The sequence below is a fragment of the Hyperoodon ampullatus genome, assembly GCF_949752795.1.
Source record: "Hyperoodon ampullatus genome assembly, chromosome: 6".
NCBI classification, from domain to species: Eukaryota; Metazoa; Chordata; class Mammalia; order Artiodactyla; family Ziphiidae; genus Hyperoodon; species Hyperoodon ampullatus.
Genome location: NC_136919.1, coordinates 106,489,264 through 106,510,103, shown reverse-complemented (window position 1 = coordinate 106,510,103; position 20,840 = coordinate 106,489,264). Strand labels below are relative to the sequence as shown.

At 45.3% G+C, this 20,840-nt stretch overlaps 1 protein-coding gene across 1 annotated transcript in view; it reads right to left on the bottom strand.

The window, feature by feature from the left end:
• The window catches only part of ROR2 (receptor tyrosine kinase like orphan receptor 2), a gene marked incomplete at both ends in the record, with an annotated part of 219,748 nt that extends 200,113 nt beyond the window's left edge, over window positions 1-19,635 (bottom strand). The window contains one exon of the mRNA XM_079706010.1: window positions 19,548-19,635. Coding sequence (XP_079562136.1) covers window positions 19,548-19,635 — 88 coding nt within the window. The remainder of the gene's footprint in view (window positions 1-19,547) is intronic.
• Window positions 19,636-20,840: the final 1,205 nt, after the last annotated feature.

The following is a 20,840-nucleotide window of genomic DNA, read 5'->3' as shown; positions in this document are numbered from 1 at the left end:
AATTCCCCAACACCCAAATACAGTAGACCACACTCTATAAACAAAATGCAGTGAAACTACAAAATAAGTCCCTAGAAGTTTGAAATGTTCTTCTTAACTTTTGAATCACAGAGAAAATAAAAATTGAGATTAAAGACTATCTGGAAAATAACAACTAAAACATTATGCAACATGTAACACAATCTAAAAGCTGTAGCCAAAGCTACACTCATAAGAAAATTCATACCCTTAAGAACTTGCCTTACTTATAATAACATTGTTCTAAGATTCATGTAGAAAACTAAGTGTGAATAGCCAGGAAAGTTCTGGGGGAAATGTGCAAAGGGACAGACTAATCCTACTAAATATTAAAACTTATAAAGCTATGGTAATTAATTAAAAGCAGAGGCTTCCCTGGTGGCGCAGTGGTTGAGAGTCTGCCTGCTAATGCAGGGAACACGGGTTCGAGCCCTGGTTTGGGAGGATCCCACATGCCGCGGAGCAACTAGGCCCGTGAGCCACAACTACTGAGTCTGCGCGTCTGGAGCCCGTGCTCCGCAACGAGAGAGGCCGCGATAGTGAGAGGCCCGCGCACTGCGATGAAGAGTGGCCCCCACTTGCCACAACTAGAGAAAGCCCTTACACAGAAACGAAGACCCAACACAGCAAAAAAAAATAATTAATTAATAAACTCCTACCCCCAACATCTTAAAAAAAAAAAAAGCAGGACAGACACTGAATGATCTGGAAATAACACCAAACAAACATGGAATTTATAATACCAAAAAAAAAAGGCTGCTTTTCCAGTAATTGAGAAGTAACAGATTATTCAATAAAGGAGTTCAGGGCAACTCATTTTCCTGAGGAGAACAACTAAAATTGGATCTAAATTCCATGTGGATGAAAGATTTAACCAAAAAAAAAGTCCTAAAACTCCCCCCCAAAAGGTTAATTTTTCAAAATAATCTTGGAATGGAAAAGAGACTCCAATGTCTGACTCAAAACTCAAAAATACATAAAATAAAAGCTAGCTTAGTTTGACTCAATAAAACTTTCTGCATGGAAACAATCATAAGCAACATCAAAGGATAACCTGAGAAAAAAATTTTTCGTATGATCTGGAATAGAGCTAAATAGTTTTAGAAATCAGTGAAACAATTGAGACCAACTAGTAGAAAAGTAGTAGAGAAAGCAAACATTTATTTCCCAGAAAAAAAAATGAATAAATGACTTATGAAAACATCCAGCCTCATGGTCAATTTTTTAAATGTCAACGGAAAGAATTAACATGCCATTTCTCTGTTGAAGACTTACTAAGATTAAAATGCCTGATAATTTCCAGAGTTGGTCAGGGCTTGGAAACACCAGAGAAGTTCACACACGTTTGCTGTCGCATAAATTGCTGCCACCTTCTGGAAGCGTAACCTTGTACAATCTATCAAAAATCTATATCAATACCTTGGACAAAAAAAATTCACTTCTGGGAACTGACTCTACAGATACACAGTATAGAAGAACAAAAAATGTATGTACAGATGTTCCCTGCAGCACTGTTTTCTGTAATAGCTAAAAATCAGAAGTATCCATCCATAGGAGACCAGTGAAATTAATGATGTGTATCCAAATGACAGATATTAGCAAAGATTTTAAAAAAGGAGGTGCATGGCGTGCGCTAAGATGGAAAGATTTGTAAGAACTATTGTTGTGTGAAAACAGCAAACCTCAGTTCAGTATGCATGGTATAATTTCATTGTATATAAAAACAAATTCATTGTAAAGCAATTATACTCCAATAAAAATGTTAAAATATATATATATAAAAAAAATCAAGGATGCTACGAGAAGGATGAGCCTTGGAAACATTATGCTCAGTGAAAGAAGCCAGATACAAAGCCACAGCATGAAATTTATATGAAAATTTCCAGAATAGGCAAATCCAGAGAGACAGTAAGTAGATTAGTAGTTTCAAGAGACTGAGGGAGGGGAGTGAGGCATCACTGCTAAAGTAGGGGGTGATGGAAGTGTTCTGGAACTAGATAGGGGTGATGATTACACAATAAAGTGAATGTACAAAATGCCACTGAATTGTGCACTTCAAAATGGTTACTTTTATGTTATGTGCCTTTTACCACAATTTAAAAAAAAATTAACAAGAGAGATGCACCGACAAGCACATGAGCCTAGGAAATGTCTGGAAAGAAGTAAAAAGACTGTGGGCCGAGATTATCTGGGACCTTTGCAGGGGAGAGAGTGGCAGGGGTGGGGTGAGAAGTGACAGGCTCTTTTCATTTTACACCTTCTCAGTTTTGTTTTTCAAGCCATAAGCATTTGTTACTGGGCTTTTTGGTTTTGTTTTTCGTGATTATTACTTAATCAAGGAATAAATGCATTCCCCTGATTTAAAATGAAAATAGGGAATTCCCTGGAAGTCCAGTGGTTAGGACTCCACACTTCCTCTGCAGGGGGCCCGGGTTCCATCCCTGGACAGGGAACTAAGATCCCCACAAGCCACGCAGCGTGGCGCGGCGGGGCCAATTAAAAAAATTTTAATGTAAAAAATAATAATAAAACGAAAACAATCCAGCGGAAGCTACATGAAGTCCCTTTGAATCACACCCAAGTGCCAGGAGGGCCCTCTTATAAGTATTTGCTCACAGAAAAGACAGAAAGTATATAGTATTGCTTTGTGAGAGTTGTCACGTAGTGATTTTTTGAATAAATACCTTCAATTATAAAAAGACAATTGGGCCGAAGCCAAAGTTCCCTCAATATCATGAGGACACCCCACGCCCCACACACACCCAAAACTCAGGGCAGGCCCCATTCCACCGATGGGGAAAAAAGTAATTATAAAGAGCATTTTTAAAAACTTAATCCCAGGCAGATCTACCTATACCCATACTTGGCTTTCTCTCTTTCCCTTTGTTTTGTTTTGAATCAGCTTGGCTTTTAGACCCCATAGAAATGTGTGGTTTAGTCAACTAGAAGAAACGTGACTATCTTGGGGTTTTTTTCTTAATTATTATTTTTTGTAAAGAAAGCAAATAAATGGGCTCAAAGTTTAGAGTAGCCAAAAGAAAAAGTAGGTGAACCTTATCTGAACTCTGAAAACACTTCACTCATTAGAGGCTAATTGTGCCTGGGCTCTGCCTTGCTAAACAAAGGATTTTCCTTCTTCCAAAATAAAATGAGAAAGACATACTGAAGTTAGCAAATAGTGAAGGAAACCTAGTATGTACATGTCAAAAAAGCTAGCTGAATCTTAACAATGAAACAATTATGTGCTTGACCATTATTGATAGAATCAGAAGGTTATTATCAGAATTACACATCTTGTTTCCACTCAAGAAGGCATCCTCTGGGCTCCTTCTTATAAAGCTGCCTTCCAGTCAGAAGCCCCAGCAGCCACTTGGCGCAGGCTGACACCCCTACGTGTGCTCATCGCTAACTCTCATCCTCTGCACAGCTCCATGCGTACCCCCCTTCTCCAACACCCAACGGTGCCTACACCAGGTGCCTCTCCGGGAAGCAGCTGGCCTCGTCCCCCTGCGCCCCTGCCTGGGGTCTCCAAAAAGCTACTGGGGAGCAGCCTGGTCCCCCTTGGCAAAGTTTTCAGAGTTTAGGGCCAGCACAAAGTCAATGCTTTTTTCTGTCCACAGGATCTTCCTGCTGCCTCCAGAGCTACCCCTGTGCTCTGGAACAGGACAAGGGTGAAGGAAGGAGCCTCTGATCCAAAGGACAGAGAAATACACTTCCAAGGGCTCCCTCCCTCACCAGCCCTCTGGACCCACTTGCTCCTTCCTCTCCATTTGGCACTTCCAGGCCCTTCCCAAGGGGCCAGCCTTCAGGGAGTCCAATCACCTCCTGCTTCAAAGGCTTCCAGGCCAGATAAATCACACATGCTGACAGCCACACCATCCCAGTTCCTGAGGATGTATGCTTTTGTTGAATTTTGTTTTCACTGTTAGCCAGGCTCCCCCAAGGGAAACAAAGGATGGGTGCCTGGCATCTCAGGGCCTCAACAGGCCACCTCTCTCTGCTCTGACCTCCGGGAGGTCCCCATTAAAGCCTCTCTTGACAGCCAGGCAAGCAGCTGGAGGAAGGTGAAGGGGACCGGTGATGTCCACAGAGCAAGCCTGGACACAGGGCTGGTTACACAGAGGTGCTCCAGAGGCCACACAGGCCTGGCCGCAGCGCTGTCCAGGGCAGCAGCCCCAGACAACAAGCTTTCCAGGAAGTGGACTTGCCCTCTGATGCCAAGGGACTCGCCTGAGTCAGGCCATAGGCATAGAGAGGCACCCTGACCGCAGTCCATGCTGGGCCTGGTAACACTGACTCCTGACCACAATGCTAACCAGCTGTGGGGTCAAGCCAGTTAGCTACCACCCCAGGCGCAATGGGCTCATTGATAGGAGTGTCCGTTAGCAGTGGAACATTTTTATCAAATAAATTCCAATGCAGGGCTTCCCTGGTGGCACAGTGGTTGAGAGTCCGCCTGCCGATGCAGGGGACACGGGTTCATGCCCCGGTCCGGGAGGATCCCACATGCCGCGGAGCGGCTGGGCCCGTGAGCCATGGCCGCTGAGCCTGTGCGTCCGGAGCCTGTGCTCCGCAACGGGAGAGGCCACAACAGTGAGAGGCCTGCGTACCGCAAAAAAAAAAAAAAAAATTCCAATGCAGATGCTCCGAAAAGAAAATCAATAGAAAGCAGTACTTGATTAGCACGCAGGTAAGTGCAGATGTGTTTGTATGAGTCAGCTCAGCCTGCCTTAACAAAGCACCACAGGCTAGGGGGCTTAAGCTACAGACATTCATCTTCCCACAGTTCTGGAGGCTGGAAGTCTAAGATCAAGGTGTGGGCAGGCTTGTTTCTCCTGAGGGCTCTCTCCTTGGCTTGCAAACAGCCACCTTCTTCCTGTGCCCTCACATGGTCTTCCCTCTGTGTATGTAGGGCTGTCTCCAAATTTCCTCTTTTTATAAGGGTATCAGTCATATTGGATTAGGGCCCACCCTAATGACCTCAATTTAACTTGGTTACCTCTGTAAAGACCCTATCTCCAAATAAGGTCACATTCTGAAGTACTGGGGGTTAGGACTCCAAGACTATATCGTTTGGGGGGAAACACTATTCAACCTGTAACAATATAATATTCTCTTTATAATACAGTCATTAAGTGAAAGCAACGAACTTCATCTTAATAGCCATAAGAACTTGAAACTGTACATTTTGAAAGACAGCTCCAATCATATTTCCACCTCAACGTCCTTTTATATTTCCTGTGTTTTGCTTTAGTTTCAGAATATCAAGAAAATTCTGACTCTTGTGGGCATTTACACAAAGGAAAAGTATTTCAGCAGCGCTCAGAGCAAACTTAGGATTCTAGGCTTAAACAGAGACGGCTGCTTCCGTCTGCACCAAAACAAGCAGACCCAAAGATGCCCACTAACACACCACTGGGCTGATATGAGGCAACCTTAGGGGGATTCTTTGTGACAGCTTGAAAAACGTTAAATATGCTCAGGATGGAATTTGGATCAAATATCTGTAAAGCCAAGAGAATCTGACAACCCAGAGAACTAACTGACATGAGTTTCCTGCATCCCCAAACTTCCATTTCTTTACCCGCTCACAGAACACACCAAAGATCAAGATGCACCCCTGATGCGCTTATGAATTACCTACGAACTTCCACAATCTCCTCAACAAATTGACTTTCCATGTTTTTCCTTCACCTTCCCCTCTGGCCAGAGCTGGACAAGAACTTTTCACAAAGCAAAGAGAAGGATGATGGGAGGGAGGAAGTCATTGTGTAACAGTTCCTGCTAATGTATCTAAATGTGTAGACATAAACGTCATCCCCCAGGAGCTAAAAGACAGGATCCAGTAAAGTAATCCCTAGCACAGGAGATATGATAGAATCAAAGATCCTGAAGATTCCTATGTCTTCCCATCTCTCCCAGGGTAACCACTGTTGTCAGTCTGACGTGTAGATTGGAGACCTTATTCTAGAGACCGTTATATCCACAGAAATGGGGGAGGAAGGTGGGATTTTTAGATCAATCCCATGCAGCACATATCCCTGTGCAACTTGATTTTCTCCTTATCCAGAATCTTGCTTTGAACTCTCCCTCCGTTGACATCCACAGATTTCCATCTTCATTTTAGCCACTGTACAATAATCCACAATTGAGACATGGTGCCGGTTCGATTATTTGGCTCCCATTAAAAAGCATGTTGCTATTTCCAAATTTCACTATTAGAAATGGTGGAGCTGTGAACAGGATGTCTCCCAGGCATGCATGTATTTTTTTAGAGCAGACCACAGCATATGTGTATTTTAAATGTCACACAGCCCTCAAAGTGGTAACTTACACACCACTGTGCCACCCACCCTCCCCGCGTCATTACTAACATGCTCCTTATTACCCACTTCTGACTTCAGGCAAAGCTCAGTCAGAAGAACACTGGGATAACTGCCTCATAATTTGCATTTTCTTGAATCCTAAGGCCAAACTCTTTTTTTGTTTTTTTTTCAGTATGCAGGCCTCTCACTGTTGTGGCCTCTCCCCTTGCGGAGCACAGGCTCCGGACGCGCAGGCTCAGCGGCCATGGCTCACGGGCCCAGCTGCTCCGCGGCATGTGGGATCTTCCCGGACCGGGGCACGAACCCGCGTCCCCTGCATCGGCAGGCAGACTCTCAACCACTGCGCCACCAGGGAAGCCCCAAACTCTTAAGTTTGGGGCTGTTTGTATTTGTTTTTCTGCAAACTGCCTGCTGTACTCTGTGTCCCTCTTTTAACTGGAACATTTACTTTCTTTCTTTATGACTTCTTTATGTATTCTGGATACAGACCCCCACATCTGTCCTATATTTGTTTTCATTCCTTGATGAAACTCTGTCTGGCCCCAAAGGCACATGGAACCTGCCCTGCCCCATCCCTGGATGAGGTCTGACACCATTTCCCATAAAATTATAACTATTTGAGTCTTTCTCTTAAGAGAATATGCTCAACTCTATTGTTGATTCCACTGGCTACAGTCATACATTTGTGTCAATTAACATGATTTCAGTCCTTTATTTTGAAATAATTTCAAATTTATCTAAAAGTTGGAAGACTCATGCATGAAACTCCTCCATATTTGTTACCCAGATTCACTAATTTTTCACATTTCACCCATACACTTCACTTTTCTGTCTCCATAGTCACATTGTTTTTTTATTCTGAACTATCTGAGAGTAGGTTGCAGACATCATGCTTTTTACCCCTTAACACTGAGTACATGCTTCCTAAGACCAAAGATGTCCTCTTACAGTATCTCCGTAAACTGGCAAACTCAGGAAAGTGAAATTTGACAACACTTTTAAATACTTTACCTCCATATTCCAATTTCATCAGAGGTTCCAATGATGTGCACGTCAGTTTTCACTCTAACCCAGTGCCGTCCAGAATCACACTCTGCATTTACTTGTCTCCTCCTGTCATCTCCTTTAAGCTGGACCCGTTTCTTGGCTGTTTTTTTCCCTTCACGACACTGAGGTTTTCTACTACAGGCCAGTTGTTTAATAAAATGACCCTCCATTTGGGCTTGCTGGTTTTTGTCACCATGAGACTCAGGTTCTGCATCCCCAGCTGGAATGCAGGCTAATGAGTGCCCTTGTTGGAAGGACTATGTCCACCTGCCCACAGTGGTGATGTGAGCCTTGGTCACCGAGTTAGGTGACGTCTGCTTTCTCCAGTCTGTAGCTGCTAATTGTCCCCTTGCAAATAAAGGCTCTGTGGGGAAATACTCTGAGCCATGGACATTCCCTGCTCCCCATCAAACATGGCCCCATTGAATTGCATTCAACATTCATCGCCCAAATCAATTTGCACAATTACTGTTGCAAATCATAATTTTTAAAAGTCACCTCAATTTTATTAGCTGGCATTTTACTGTATGGAAGTATCCTCTGTTCCCTCTCTATGCTGTTCATTTATTTAATGTAGTGGGTTAAATAGTGTCCCCCAAAATTCATATCCATCCAAGACTTCAAATGTGACCTTAGTTGAAAATAGTTTTTGCAGAAGTAATGAGTTAAGGATCTCAAGATGAAATCATCCTGGATTTAAAGTGGGCCTGGGCTTCCCTGGTGGCGCAGTGGTTAAGAGTCTGCCTGTCGATTCAGGGGACATGGGTTCGTGCCCCAGCCCGGGAGGATCGCGCATGCCGCGGAGCGGCTGGGCCCGTGAGCTATGGTCGCTGAGCCTGCGCGTCCGGAGCCTGTGCTCCGCAACGGGAGAGGCCACAACAGTGAGAGGCCCGCGTACTGCAAAAAAAAAATATATATATATTAAAAAAATAAAATAAAAAAAAATAAAGTGGGCCTAAATCCATTAACTGCTGTCCCTTATAAGAAGAGGAGTGGACACAGAGAGACATCTAGGAAAAAAGGGCCTGTGAAGATGGAGTAGAGATTGGAGTGATGCTGCCACAAGCCAAGGGACAATGGGAGCCACCAGGAACTGAAAGAGGCAAAAAAAGCATTCTCCGTCAGGGCTTTCGGAGGGAGCATGGACTGCTGACACCTTGATTTTGGACTTGCAGGCTCCAAAAACTGTGAGAAAAACAATTTCTGTTATTTTAAGTCACCCAATTTGTAGTACTTTATTACAGCAGCCCTAGGAAAATAATGCATGCATTTAACTATATAGTTGTCCCTCAGTATCTGTGGGAGATTGTTCCAGGGCCACCCCACTACCCCCAACCCCCTGCAGATACCAAATCCAAGGATGCTCAAGTCCTTTATATAAAATGGCAGTAGAATTTGCATATTACCTACACACATCCTCCCGTATACTTTACATCATCTCTAGATGACTTATAACACCTGATACAATGCAAATGTTATGTAAAAGGCTGTAAATACAATGTAAATGCTCTGTAAATAGTTGCCAGTGTGCAGAAAATGCAGGTTCTGCTTTTCGGAACTTTCTGGATTTTTTAAAATATTTTTGATCCATGGTTGGTTGAATCCAAGGATGCAGAATCCACAGATACAGAGGGGCAATTGTACTTATTTACTTATCGGTGTTGAATCATAGATTCTTATTTTGTTCCACGTATAATCCATGCTTGTCCTTATTTATTTGACGCTTAACCTGTCGGAGATTTGACCACTGGAACGCCTCCAAGCTGGCAACTGTACATTTGATATGTTCCCATTGTTTCTGTTCACTTTCTATCACAAGATTACGCTCCTGGCTCACCTTATATTTTTCCCTATCCTGGGCCTATCTTCGTTTCAGCACATGGGATCTTCGTTGAGGCGTATGGGCTTCTCTCTAGCTGTGGTGTGCGGGTTTTCTCTTCTCTAGTTGTGACACAGACTCCAGAGCACATAGGCTCTGTAGTCTGTGGCATGCGGGCTCTCTAGTTGATGTGCGCGTGCTCAGTAGTTGTGGTGCGCACAATTAGTTGCCCCGCAGCATGTGGGATATTATTTCCCCGACCAGGGATGGAACCCGCGTCCCCTGCATTGAAAGGTGGATTCTTTACCACCGGACCACCAGGGAAGTCCCTGCTTTATTATTTCAAGAAAGGTAAAAATGCAACTGAAATGCAAAAAAGATTTGTTAAGTGTATGGAGAAGGTGCTGTGACTGATCGAATGTGTCAAAAGTGGTTTGCAAAGTTTCGTGCTGGAGATTTCTCGCTGGACAATGCTCCACGGTCAAGTAGACCAGTTGAAGTTGATGGTGACCAAATCGAGACATAAACTGAGAACAATCAATGTTATACCACGCGGGAAATAGCCAACATACTCAAAATATCCAAATCCAGCGTTGAAAATCATTTGCACCAGCTTGGTTATGTGAATCACTTTGATGTTTGTGTTCCACATAAGTTAAGTGAAAAAAAACCTTCTTGACCGTATTTCCCCATGCGATTCTCTACTTAAAAGTAATGAAAATGTTCTGTTTTTGAAACAAATTGTGACAGGCGATGAAAAGTACATACTGTACAACAACATGGAACAGAAGAGATCGTGAGGCAAGAGAAATGAACCACCACCAACCACACCAAAGGCCAGTCTTCATCCAAAGAAGGTGATGTTGTGTTTCTGGTGGTATTGGAAGGGAGTCCTCTATTATGAGCTCCTTCCGGAAAACCAAACTATTAATTCCAACGAGTACTGCTCCCAATTAGACCAACTGAAAGTGGCACTCCACGAAAAGCATCCAGAATTAGTCAACAAAAAACAAATTTTCCATCAGGATAATGTAAGACCCCATGTTTCTTTGATGACCAGGGAAAAACTGTTACAGCTTGGTTGGAAGTTTTGATTCATCCGCTGTATTCATCATACACTGCACCTTTGGATTTCCATTTATTTCAGTCTTTACAAAGTTCTCTTAATGGAAAAAATTTCAATTCCCTGGAAGGCTGTAAAAGGCACCTGGAACAGTTCTTTGCTCAAAAAGATAAAAAGTTTTGGGAAGATGGAATTATGAAGTTGCCTGAAAAATGGCAGATGGTAGTGGAACAAAAGGGTGAATATGCTGTTCAATAAAGTTCTTGGTGAAAATGAAAAATATGTCTTGTATTTTTACTTAAAAAACCGAAGGCACTTCTTGGCCCACCCAACAGGTTTCTTTTATAGTTGAACTTACTTGTTTGTATTCAGCTTTAGTTTCCTGCCATTTTCAGTGATTTACCTTTATTTTTTGAACATGTAGAACATTAACATGTTCATACAAAAATATGTCAGAATGAACTAAGAATAGAAAGAAACTATCTTAACATAGTAAAGGCCATATATGATAAGCCTACAGCTAACTTCATACTCAATGGTGAAAAACTGAAAGCTTTTTCTCTAAGATCAGGAACAAGACAAGGATGTCTGCTTTCACCACTTCTATTAAATATAATATTGGAAGTTCTAGATAGAGCAATTAGACAAAAATTTAAAAAGAAATAAAGGCATCCAAAATTGGAAAGAAAGAAGTAAAACTATCTCTGTTCACAGATGGCATGATCCTACATACAGATACACAAAAATTCTATTTGAGCTAATTTGAGCTAATTAAGCTATTTAAACTAATTTAAGCTAATTAAACATTTAAACTAATCTATTTGAACTAATTAAACTAATTTGCAGGATACAAAATCAACAGGCAAAAATCAGCTGCACTATTATACACTAACAAAAATCAATCCAAAAATGAAATTAAGAAAGCATTTCCATTCACAAAGCATCAAAAAGAACAAAATACTAAGAATAAATTCAATCAAGTGGATAAAAGACTTGTACACTGAAAACTACAAAATATTGTTGAGAGAAATTAAAGAACATCTAAATAAAAGGAAAGACAGCCTGTGTTTGTGGACTAGAAGACTTGTTAAGATGTCCGTACTATCCAAAGCAATGTACAGATTCAGTGCAATCTTTATCAAAATCCCAGTGACGCTTTTTGTAGAAATAGAAAATCTATCCTAAAATTCATATGGAATTTCAAGGGATCCCAAATAACCAAAACAATCTAGAAAAAGAAAATGAAGTTGGAACACTCATACTTCCTGATCTCAAAAAACAAAGTTGGAACACTCATACTTCCTGATCTCAAAACATACTACAAAGCTGCAATAATCAAAACATTGGTTTAAGGGCAGACACATAGACCAATGGAATAGAGAGCCCAGAAATAAACTCTACATATGTAGCAAATGACAAGGATGCCAAGACCATTCAATGAATAAAGAACAAACTTTTCAACAAAGGGTGCTGGGAAAACTGTATGTCTACATTCAAAATAATGAAGCTGAACCCTTACCTTACACCATCTATAAAAATTAACTCCAAATGGATCAAGGACCTAAAAAAAGCTAAAACTAAAAACTTTCAGAAAAAAGCATAGTGGAAAAGCTTCATAACATTGGCCTTAGCAATGATTTCTTGGATATGACACCAAAACCACAGGTAAAACCAAAAAAAAAAAAAGAAAACATAAATTGATTCATTAAAATTAAAAACTTTTGTGCATCAAAAGACATTATCAACAGAGTGGAAAAGCAACCCACAGAATGGAAGAAAATATGTGTAAATCATATATCTGATAAGGAGTTAATATCTAGAACACATAGAACTCCTACAACTCAACCAAGACAACCCAAACAATATGATTAAAAAATGAGCAAAGGATTTGAACAGACGTATCCAAAGAAGATATACAAATGGCCATGAAATGTATACAAATGACATGAAAAAATGCTCAACGTCACTAATCATTAGAAAAATGTAAATCAAAACCACAATGAGATTAAAACCACTTCACACTCATTATGATGACTGTTATCAATAAAACGGAAAATAACAAATGTTGACAGTATGGCAGTTACTCAAAAAGTTAAACATAGAACAACCATATGATCCAGCAATTCCACTTCTGGGTGTACATCCAAAAGAAATGAAAGCAAGGACTTGAACAGATATCTGTATACCCATGTTCATAACAGCACTATTCACAAGAGCCAAAAGGAGGAAACAATCCAAATGTCCACCGAAAGACAGAAAAAACGGAAAAACAAAATGTGGTATATCCATGGTAGGTATGCACACATGTGTGTATAATGGAGTATTATTCAGCCTTAAAAAAAGTACTAACACATGTTACAATATGGATGAACCTTGAAAAGACTATGTTAAGTGAAAGAAGACAGTTACAAAAGGACAAATAATATAATCCCATTTATTTGAGATACCTATAATAGTCAAATTCATAGAGACGGAAAGTAGAATGGTGACTGCCAGGGCTGGAAGGGGGAATGGGGAGCTGTTGTTGAATGGGGGCAGAGTTTCAGTCTGGGGGATGAAAACAGTTCTGGAGATGGATGGTAGCAACGGTGGCACAACAGTGTGATGATACTTAATGCTAGTGAACTGTACACTTAAAAAATGGCTTAAAAGGTCTCTTTTATGCATATGTTACCTTAATTAAGAAAAGATCTGAGGTGTCACTTTATGGTTTCTCCTTTCCGTGTTTCTTTTTGCAAACTAAGCAGATGCACAACCAGCCAGTCCCTCCACTCCTGCCCTCCCTCCACATCTCATGTTCACTTAAGACAGAGCCCCACCCCTTGTCACCACTCTTCCTGTAGACTTTAAGCTCCTCTAGAAACGTATCCAATGTTATACAAAGACTATGGTGACCTGGGAGTTATTTCACTGTTGGGAGGAAAATTCCCAATTTCCAAATGTTATTTCCAAATGTTCTTTAAGAGTTGAAAACATAAAATAACGTCCTGCAATAGGACAGCAAGGTGGACACTTAACTGAATGACCCAGAGGTTGTGCCTAAAAGCATTCTCAGCCTGTGACCCTTCACTCCCTTCCTACACCCTTCTTACCATTCATTTGTGGGCTGCTCCCTATTTTAGATGGAACTCTTATGTCCTCACTCAATTCCTCATCCTCCCATAAATCCCACTCATTCTCCTGCCCAATGCCCATTGTCTTCCAGGAGCCAAAATGTTGTGTGCATCCCTGCTCCAGACCCCTAAGGAATGACTGGACTTTCCCTTCTGCATCAGTTTTCTCCCAGGATGCTCCTCCCAAGAATTCCTGGGAATTCCCCCAACAAATCCAAGACCAAGGCCCTTGATTCTTCATGCACCTCCTTTCTTGGGTGCAACCACTACCCTCTGAGCTTTCCCACCCCCACCGCCGGGTGCTGCCAAATGATCCTCCGAAAAACGTGGCTGCAGCTCGCCATGCCTTGCCCTGCTTATCGCATCCCATCCTGCATTTGCCTGGGAGCTAAGATCCTCAGACTCTTGACTCCACACGATTTCCCCTTGTCTGAGGACGGTGCTCTGGCTGTTCTTGGTTCCTACTGCCTCTTCCCACATCTGCCCTCCTCTCTCAGCCCTTTCCGGTCTGCAAACACATTCCACAAACACATTCCACCGCATCCCACGTGGCGGTTACCAGAGGTAAAGGAGAAGATCTTGCGAGGGTTGGCCGCTAACAGGCGTTATCACAGATCTGCTTGCTCCAGGAAGTCTTTGGCAAATCATAGCTGATGCACATAAGACTCAGTTCAGACTGGACTGTGAATTTGTCCATAAGTATGTCCTCAAATGTCATCTCCCCACTCCCTCTTCCTCCCCTACTGTGATTTCGTTCCCCACGTGGGAAACTGCTTTTGCATGCCCCCAATGTGCAGGTTTCCTTCGCCTTTCCTGTGCTGGGATTCTTCTGAATCTGCGCTTTAAACCTTCTTCCCGGGACATTGGTTTCCTTTCACCACTTGAAGATCTCCCCTTACGTCAGACAGCCTCAGCTGAGGAAACAGTCGTCACTATCAACACTGCATGTGCTTTTCTAATGGCACTGAAGCCATGATGTGCCCTCTCCCAAACACATGCGAACACATACGTGAGTGTGCACACACGTGTTCACATAATCTCGTTTAGCCCCTCACATGCAAATCCTTTAAAGCTAACATTTCCCTCATATCAGCACTGTACAGTATGCAAGCATATACGCTAAGGTTTTGTTGCCTTGGTCATCATCACACCTCTGCTAAGCCCCTCTTGGGGCAGGGCCCTCTAGTTCCACAGATTAGAGTTCTTTTTTTTTTTTTTTTTTTTTTTTTTTTTTTTTTTTTTTTGCGGTACATGGGCCTCTCACTGTTGTGGCCTCTCCCATTGCGGAGCACAGGCTCCGGACGCGCAGGCTCAGCAGCCATGGCTCACGGGCCCAGCCGCTCCGCGGCATGTGGGATCTTCCCAGACCGGGGCACGAACCCGTGTCCCCTGCATCGGCAGGCGGACTCTTAACCACTGCGCCACCAGGGAAGCCCTAGAGTTCATTTTTGCCTTCAAATCTCCCACAGTCAACAAACAGAACTCTAAGCAAACAAGGCGAAGCTCCTCTTTGGTTCTAGACTCCAGAAGACTGTTCCTGAAGCAACAGTGACCAACACACAGACCCTGGACAAACAGGAGAGTGGCCCACAGAGCTTCCTGCATAGCTGGAAGTGTCCTCTACATACCTGGTCCATCTGAGCCGCCGCCACACGCGGCCACTGAAATGCAGCTGGTGCGGTGGAGGAACCGAATCTTTCAGTTCAGTTCAGTTTAATTAATTTTAACCTAAATAGCTACATGTGCCTAGCGGCTACTATACTCCACAGCACAAGTCTACAATGAGGATTTCTGTCATTTAAGTGTACGCTGGGTTAACTAGCCCTCCAGGAGGGCACTGGGGTGTGGAAACTATTAGGCTGGCAGCTTTGGGGACTTGGGGAAAACCCTCCCCCACTCCAGGAGGATTTGAAGAAGCAGCCACATTCTCCCCAGATAACATCTCAAAAGCGACAGAGTGCTTACTGAAGCTCATTCCAGTGACAATTAAAGACACACACACCACATCCCACTGGAACTTAGGACTTTCTAGAGGACAAGACACTTAGTTTAATTAGGCTAAATTTTTCTGTAATTATTTCCTTCCCTTTGGCTTTTGATTTTTTTGGTTCTTTCAGAGATAGAACTTGAAAAAAAAAAACCAGAAATCCCCAAAATAACACAAACCACACCAACACAATTCCTTATTTTTGAAAAGCCTTCCTAATGTTCAACAATTCCTTGGCCACTCTGCTAATATGATTTTAAACAGATCACACCCCAGACGTATTTTAGACAACAGCACATGCAAGCAGAGCTGTCCCACCCTCATTTCCAACTTGGCAAGCTCCTCAGCAAAACCAAATAAATACATACTAGAGAAAGGAGGCTGGTACAAACCCCAGCCAGTTGCAGCCATAATTAGTGGGCCAGAGCTACTCTTGTTGCTTAGATTTTTACTTCAAAACTCAAGAAGCCCGCACTACCCACCGAACTCCTAGTGTTTCTGTTACAGTGATGCAGTCCAACAATACAAAACCAAAGAACCCAGAGTCACTGAGAAGCGATGTTTTCAAAACCAGTCCTTTCAGCCCAACTGTCCTTTCACGAAATTACTATTGGCCATGTAAAATCCAGACTTAACCAGTAACGCTTCCTCTGCAAAGCAAATCCCCCTGGTGACTCTGCTTTTGACACCTTCCACGTATGGTATTCATGGAGTCCACCTGGCAGTCACCACAGGTCCCCAAAGAAGGAAATACCTTAATGACAACTTTCTTCACCATGAACAGAAATATGTCACAGCCCATAGGGAGCTCCCCATAGGGCACAGCAGGGTAAACCCAAAGCTCCCCAGCCCAGCCCTTCTCCAGGTGGTAAGCACAGGATGTTGCCGGTTCCCCTCCAGGTTCCCAGGGAATGGACGAGATAAACACCAAAAGGCCCCTGACATCAATGACCGTTTTAGAAGATGGTTTTAAACCTTGGGTTCAGATAACAGTAGCCCACTTTCTTTTCCCTGACAACTTGGAATTGCATAATTACAGCTCTCCCTGGGAAAAGAGTTACAGAGTACACAAATTTCCTACACTTTTTAATCAGAGTAGTCAAGAGTTCTGCAGATTAGGGAGGCCAAGGCTTTCACACTCAGTTTCCATTTCAATGATAATGATAACTTTCCACATCCTGGCCTCCCATGGAATGCATTTTAAAGGAGCGCCACTTCTCCAGCTGAAACCTTGCTTTAGAAATCCCCCTTTAGGGGATTAATCTTCCTTACCTGTCAGACGGGCTGTTCCCCTACTCCTGCATTTCTATCCCATTGATCTCAGAAAAAGATTCCAAAGGATAGGCATTAAACCCAAACTCTGCCAGGCTTAAATGTCTCAGAGGTTAAACCGAGGCTAAAGAGACAAAACGTTCTCAGGGAACAAGTAATTCACTACAAATCATACCATAACAGAGACTGACATACAAACAATAATTACGGCGGTATTTTGAAAAAACAATACAAAAACGGTTTAGTAATAAAAATAGAAATGTTATTTCACATTGACTCGTAAATCTGCGGATCACTCTCACCAAAAACTACTCTTGGTAAATGCACCTTTTTAAACCCATGTTGCTTTTCTGCTTGCGAAATATTAAGCAGATTTCTTGTTACGTTTTCTAACTATGACTTGCTTTACTAATCAAGAGTTCAGCCTCACTGACTAGAACCCCTCGGTCACCTATTGCCATTTTTATAAACAGTTTAGTATAGCAGCTCAGAGGAATGTCACATTGGGTCAGTGGTGGTCATTGTCTCCAGATGGCATTTTTATCAAGTAGACGTGAGGGTTAAACATTGAAAATTTTCAAATGTGTGATTCTTCTTTGCTTAGTACACAGCCATAATAAGAAAAACATGCTTCCTTACTATATAGCATATAAAAACTTTTCTTTTTCCATAAAGTCTTCTTATTCAAGATGTTTTCATTTACTTACTTCCAAATGGATCACTATCATTATTTATTACCACCATCACTCCAGGGATCTGGGCCAGAAGTAAACACTGCACTGTCAAAATTGGGGTGGGGGAACCCCAAAACTCCCAGCCTAACCTACCCAGGCGGGGCACGGTCCCAAATCAGGTATTTGTCTCGTTAAGGAACAGAGTCTTCTATAAAAATGTAGAACTTATAAATCCTTTTAGAATAACTTTTCCATGTTTTTACATAGTAACTTATGTTTTGTGTATAAAATACACTCAAATTACAGGGATTCTTCTTTACAGCAGAAAAGATGCCAAACACTCGAATCTCCTGTAATCATAAAATTGTATTCATAGTTTTGAATATGATCATATTCTTTGAATTTCCAGCTAGCCTAGCATTCCAGAAGGAAGAGAATTATAAACAGCTTCCCTACTGCCTCCCCTATAGAGATTACTATTATTTTACTGGAAAAAGAAAATTACCTCCACGCAGGGTTCAAAAGTTAATGAAAATGATATTGGATGGCTTTGTTCCTCAGAGATTTCTTAAACTCGACTGTAAACGACGGCAATGTTTAAACCACTCTGCGCTTTTAAAATGCGAGCAGTCTTTCCAGTCTTGTTACAACCTTTATTTAAGCAACAGACCCATCACCTTTTCTCACATCACCCACCTCCAACTCTTCCCTGACAAATGCAACTTAAACCGCCGCCGGGCATAAGTTTACGAGGTAGGGGTTTTGCAGGGCAATTAACCCCCACGAGGCCACCACGCAAACGCTGTGCAAAAGCACGTCGAGTCGCCAGGATAAGCCCCCTCTTCCACCTCCCACAGCGCAGCAAATGCATCCCCTGACTCGAAAGGGGAGAGGAATTCTAGCGGGGTGAGGGGTGCAGAAATCCACAGGGATGTTGTTAAAACCCCAAAGACTGACTTAGAAGGTCTGTTTTCCCTACCATTGCACATTGCACCCTGAGCGGCTTATGCTTTAAGGAACAGCGACATAAATGCAAACCCCTTTCCCAAATCAAGTAACAAGGGATGTGTGACGTAATCGGCTCTTGCTTAAACCCAAACGCCCCCCAGGAAAGGCTGCCCAGCATTCCTAAATCTGAGGACGGGTCCCTGGAGCGCGCAGCTGGCAGCAGGATACGAGAAGAGCTGAGCCCCCTTCTCGCGCCTGTTGCCTAATTCTCACCTTCTTGCAGAAATGGAGCGAGGGGGGGCGGGGGGAGGAAGCAATGCGTGGAGTGGACACACTGAGACCCACTCACGTGTAAGGGGCGGTTCACGGATTTCTGGGACGTGAGGCGAACCCCCTCAGCCTCCAAACCTGGAGGCCCCGCCGCCTTCCCCCGCCGCGGCAGGGTGCGGGACTCTGGCGAGGGGTGCAGGCCAGGGGTGCCCCGGGGATCGGGACGGCTTGGCCCCCTAGGCCGGTCCCCCCAGGTTCCCCCCGAACCTGGCGGCAGCTCTTGGGCGCCCCGGGGTCCACGCCGCCCAAGATCGCGCGACCCTCGAGGAAAACGCCACCCGGGAGCCGGGCCCGCCCCTCCAGGCTGCCCGAAGGAGGCCAGGTCCCCAGCAGCCGAAAGGCCGCCCGGGGACCCCAGGCACAGGAAATGCCGCTTCGGCCACCTCCCGGCGGTGGGGGAGGGGGTGAGGGGCCAACAAAAGGGAAGCCAAATCCCCTTTCAACCAAGCGGCGGGGATAGGGAGCCCCCTTCCCCGAGCCTCGTCCCACCGCGGCGCCCGCCCTGGGGAGATCTCGGCGCAGAGGCGGGCGCCGCGGGCCAGGAGCCCTGGAAGGGAACCTCGGGGAGCAGGGCCGAGTCAAGGTGCTGAGAACCTCGGACACGTCTGCGGACCCGGGGCCCGGACGCATTCACACTCACGACCCTCAGAAACCCCCGGCTAGGGGCTCCCCGCGGGCGCCGGCGCCGCCCGCCCAGGCCTCTGGAAACACTTAGCCGTCCCCAGAGCGCGCCTTATTGAAAGCAGCCCCGCGCGGCGGGGCGCGGGCAGGGGAGCGGGGCCGAGGCGGGTGCGGAGGGGCCCAGTCAGGCGCCCCTCTCTCGGGAGCAGCGGCGCCGGCGCGGCGGCCCGGGCAGAATCACGAAGGAAGGGAAACACGCTCGAGCCGCGAGCCCCGTGCCCGCGCACAGAGGAGGTGCGCCCGGGCAGGCGCGGACCGGCTGGTCCTACCTGAGGTCCCGGACACGCAGAGCAGGAGAGCGGCGGCCGCCCAGACGGCTGGGACACACAGCAACGGCAGCGACAAGCCCCGGGCCATGCCGCGGGCCGTGGGGGCCGGGGCGCTGGGACCGGCGCGGCGCGGGGTCCGGGCGCCACCACCCCTGTCGGCCGCGCGTCCGCTGCCCTTTCTCCTGGGCACTTTGTGAGTTGGTCCCTTTCGAGGAACTCGTGGTCCTCCTCCTCTCCCGGCCGGGATGCGCCTCTCGGCTCCGGCCGCCTGGACAAGCGCGGGGGGCGGGCGCGGGCGAGCAGGGAGGCAGGGTCCCAGGCTCGCCCGCCCCGATGGGCAGAACGAGGCCGGCGCCGGCGCCCCCTGCCGGAGGGACACGCCTGCGGCGGGCGGGGCGCGCGGGCAGCTGGGGGCCGGGACCGGGGGCCGCAGCTCAGTCCCCGGACGTGCCTCCCGCTCCCGCCCTCGGGCCCGCTCCTCGGGACGTTTGGCCGCAAAGGTGGAGCCTTGGGGGCGTACAGCCAGACCTCGGGGGGGGCTCCCCTCGCCGAAGAGACGCCCGGGGCAGTTGGCACCCATCTTTAGGGGGCGGGACCCCCGGGGGCCTGGTCATAAATCTGTAACTCAGGACGACTCTGCGCCCCGCCAGCCTACACCGGGGCAAGTCAAAGAGCCACCCAGTCCCAGAAACGGGCGGCGCGGGAGGAAGAGAAGCAGAACTTTCAAGGAAAGAAACAGGCCGCGTCCCCGCCGGCGACTCCCGGCCCCTCCTCGCCACGCTGCGCCCGGTGGGGACAACTTAGTCCCTCCAAAAAGCTCAGAAACTGCTAAGAGTGGAGCTGCGTGGAGGGAGCTCTCGGGAGCGCGATGCTATCTGAAGCCACCGCGGCTTTGGGTTTACTGTTAAAAGCAAATTGAGTAATTTTACCCATTAAAGGCCACTATTTGTTCTCTGCAGAGCCTCAGAACATGCAGAAGTAATTTGCTTCACTTGTAAAAGACATTTTGAACGCAATTCAAATAGCATATTTTCTTGCTTTTTCTTGGTTTTGCTTAACACATGCAAAGGTCTGGAATTGGAAGGCCTGATCCTCCTGTTTGTAACTTAGGAATTTTCTTTGTTTTTGCTCTCTTGGAGGAAGGATTCGGAACCTCCAGGGGCTCAGTTGTTTGTTTTGTGCGATTTATCTTTTAACTGATTATCGAACAGTTTGTTTGGCGTTTTTGCTCAAACACCATTTCCTGCGAGTTGGCATGAATTCGGGAGAGACCTGGCCTTGGGTGCCAGGCCC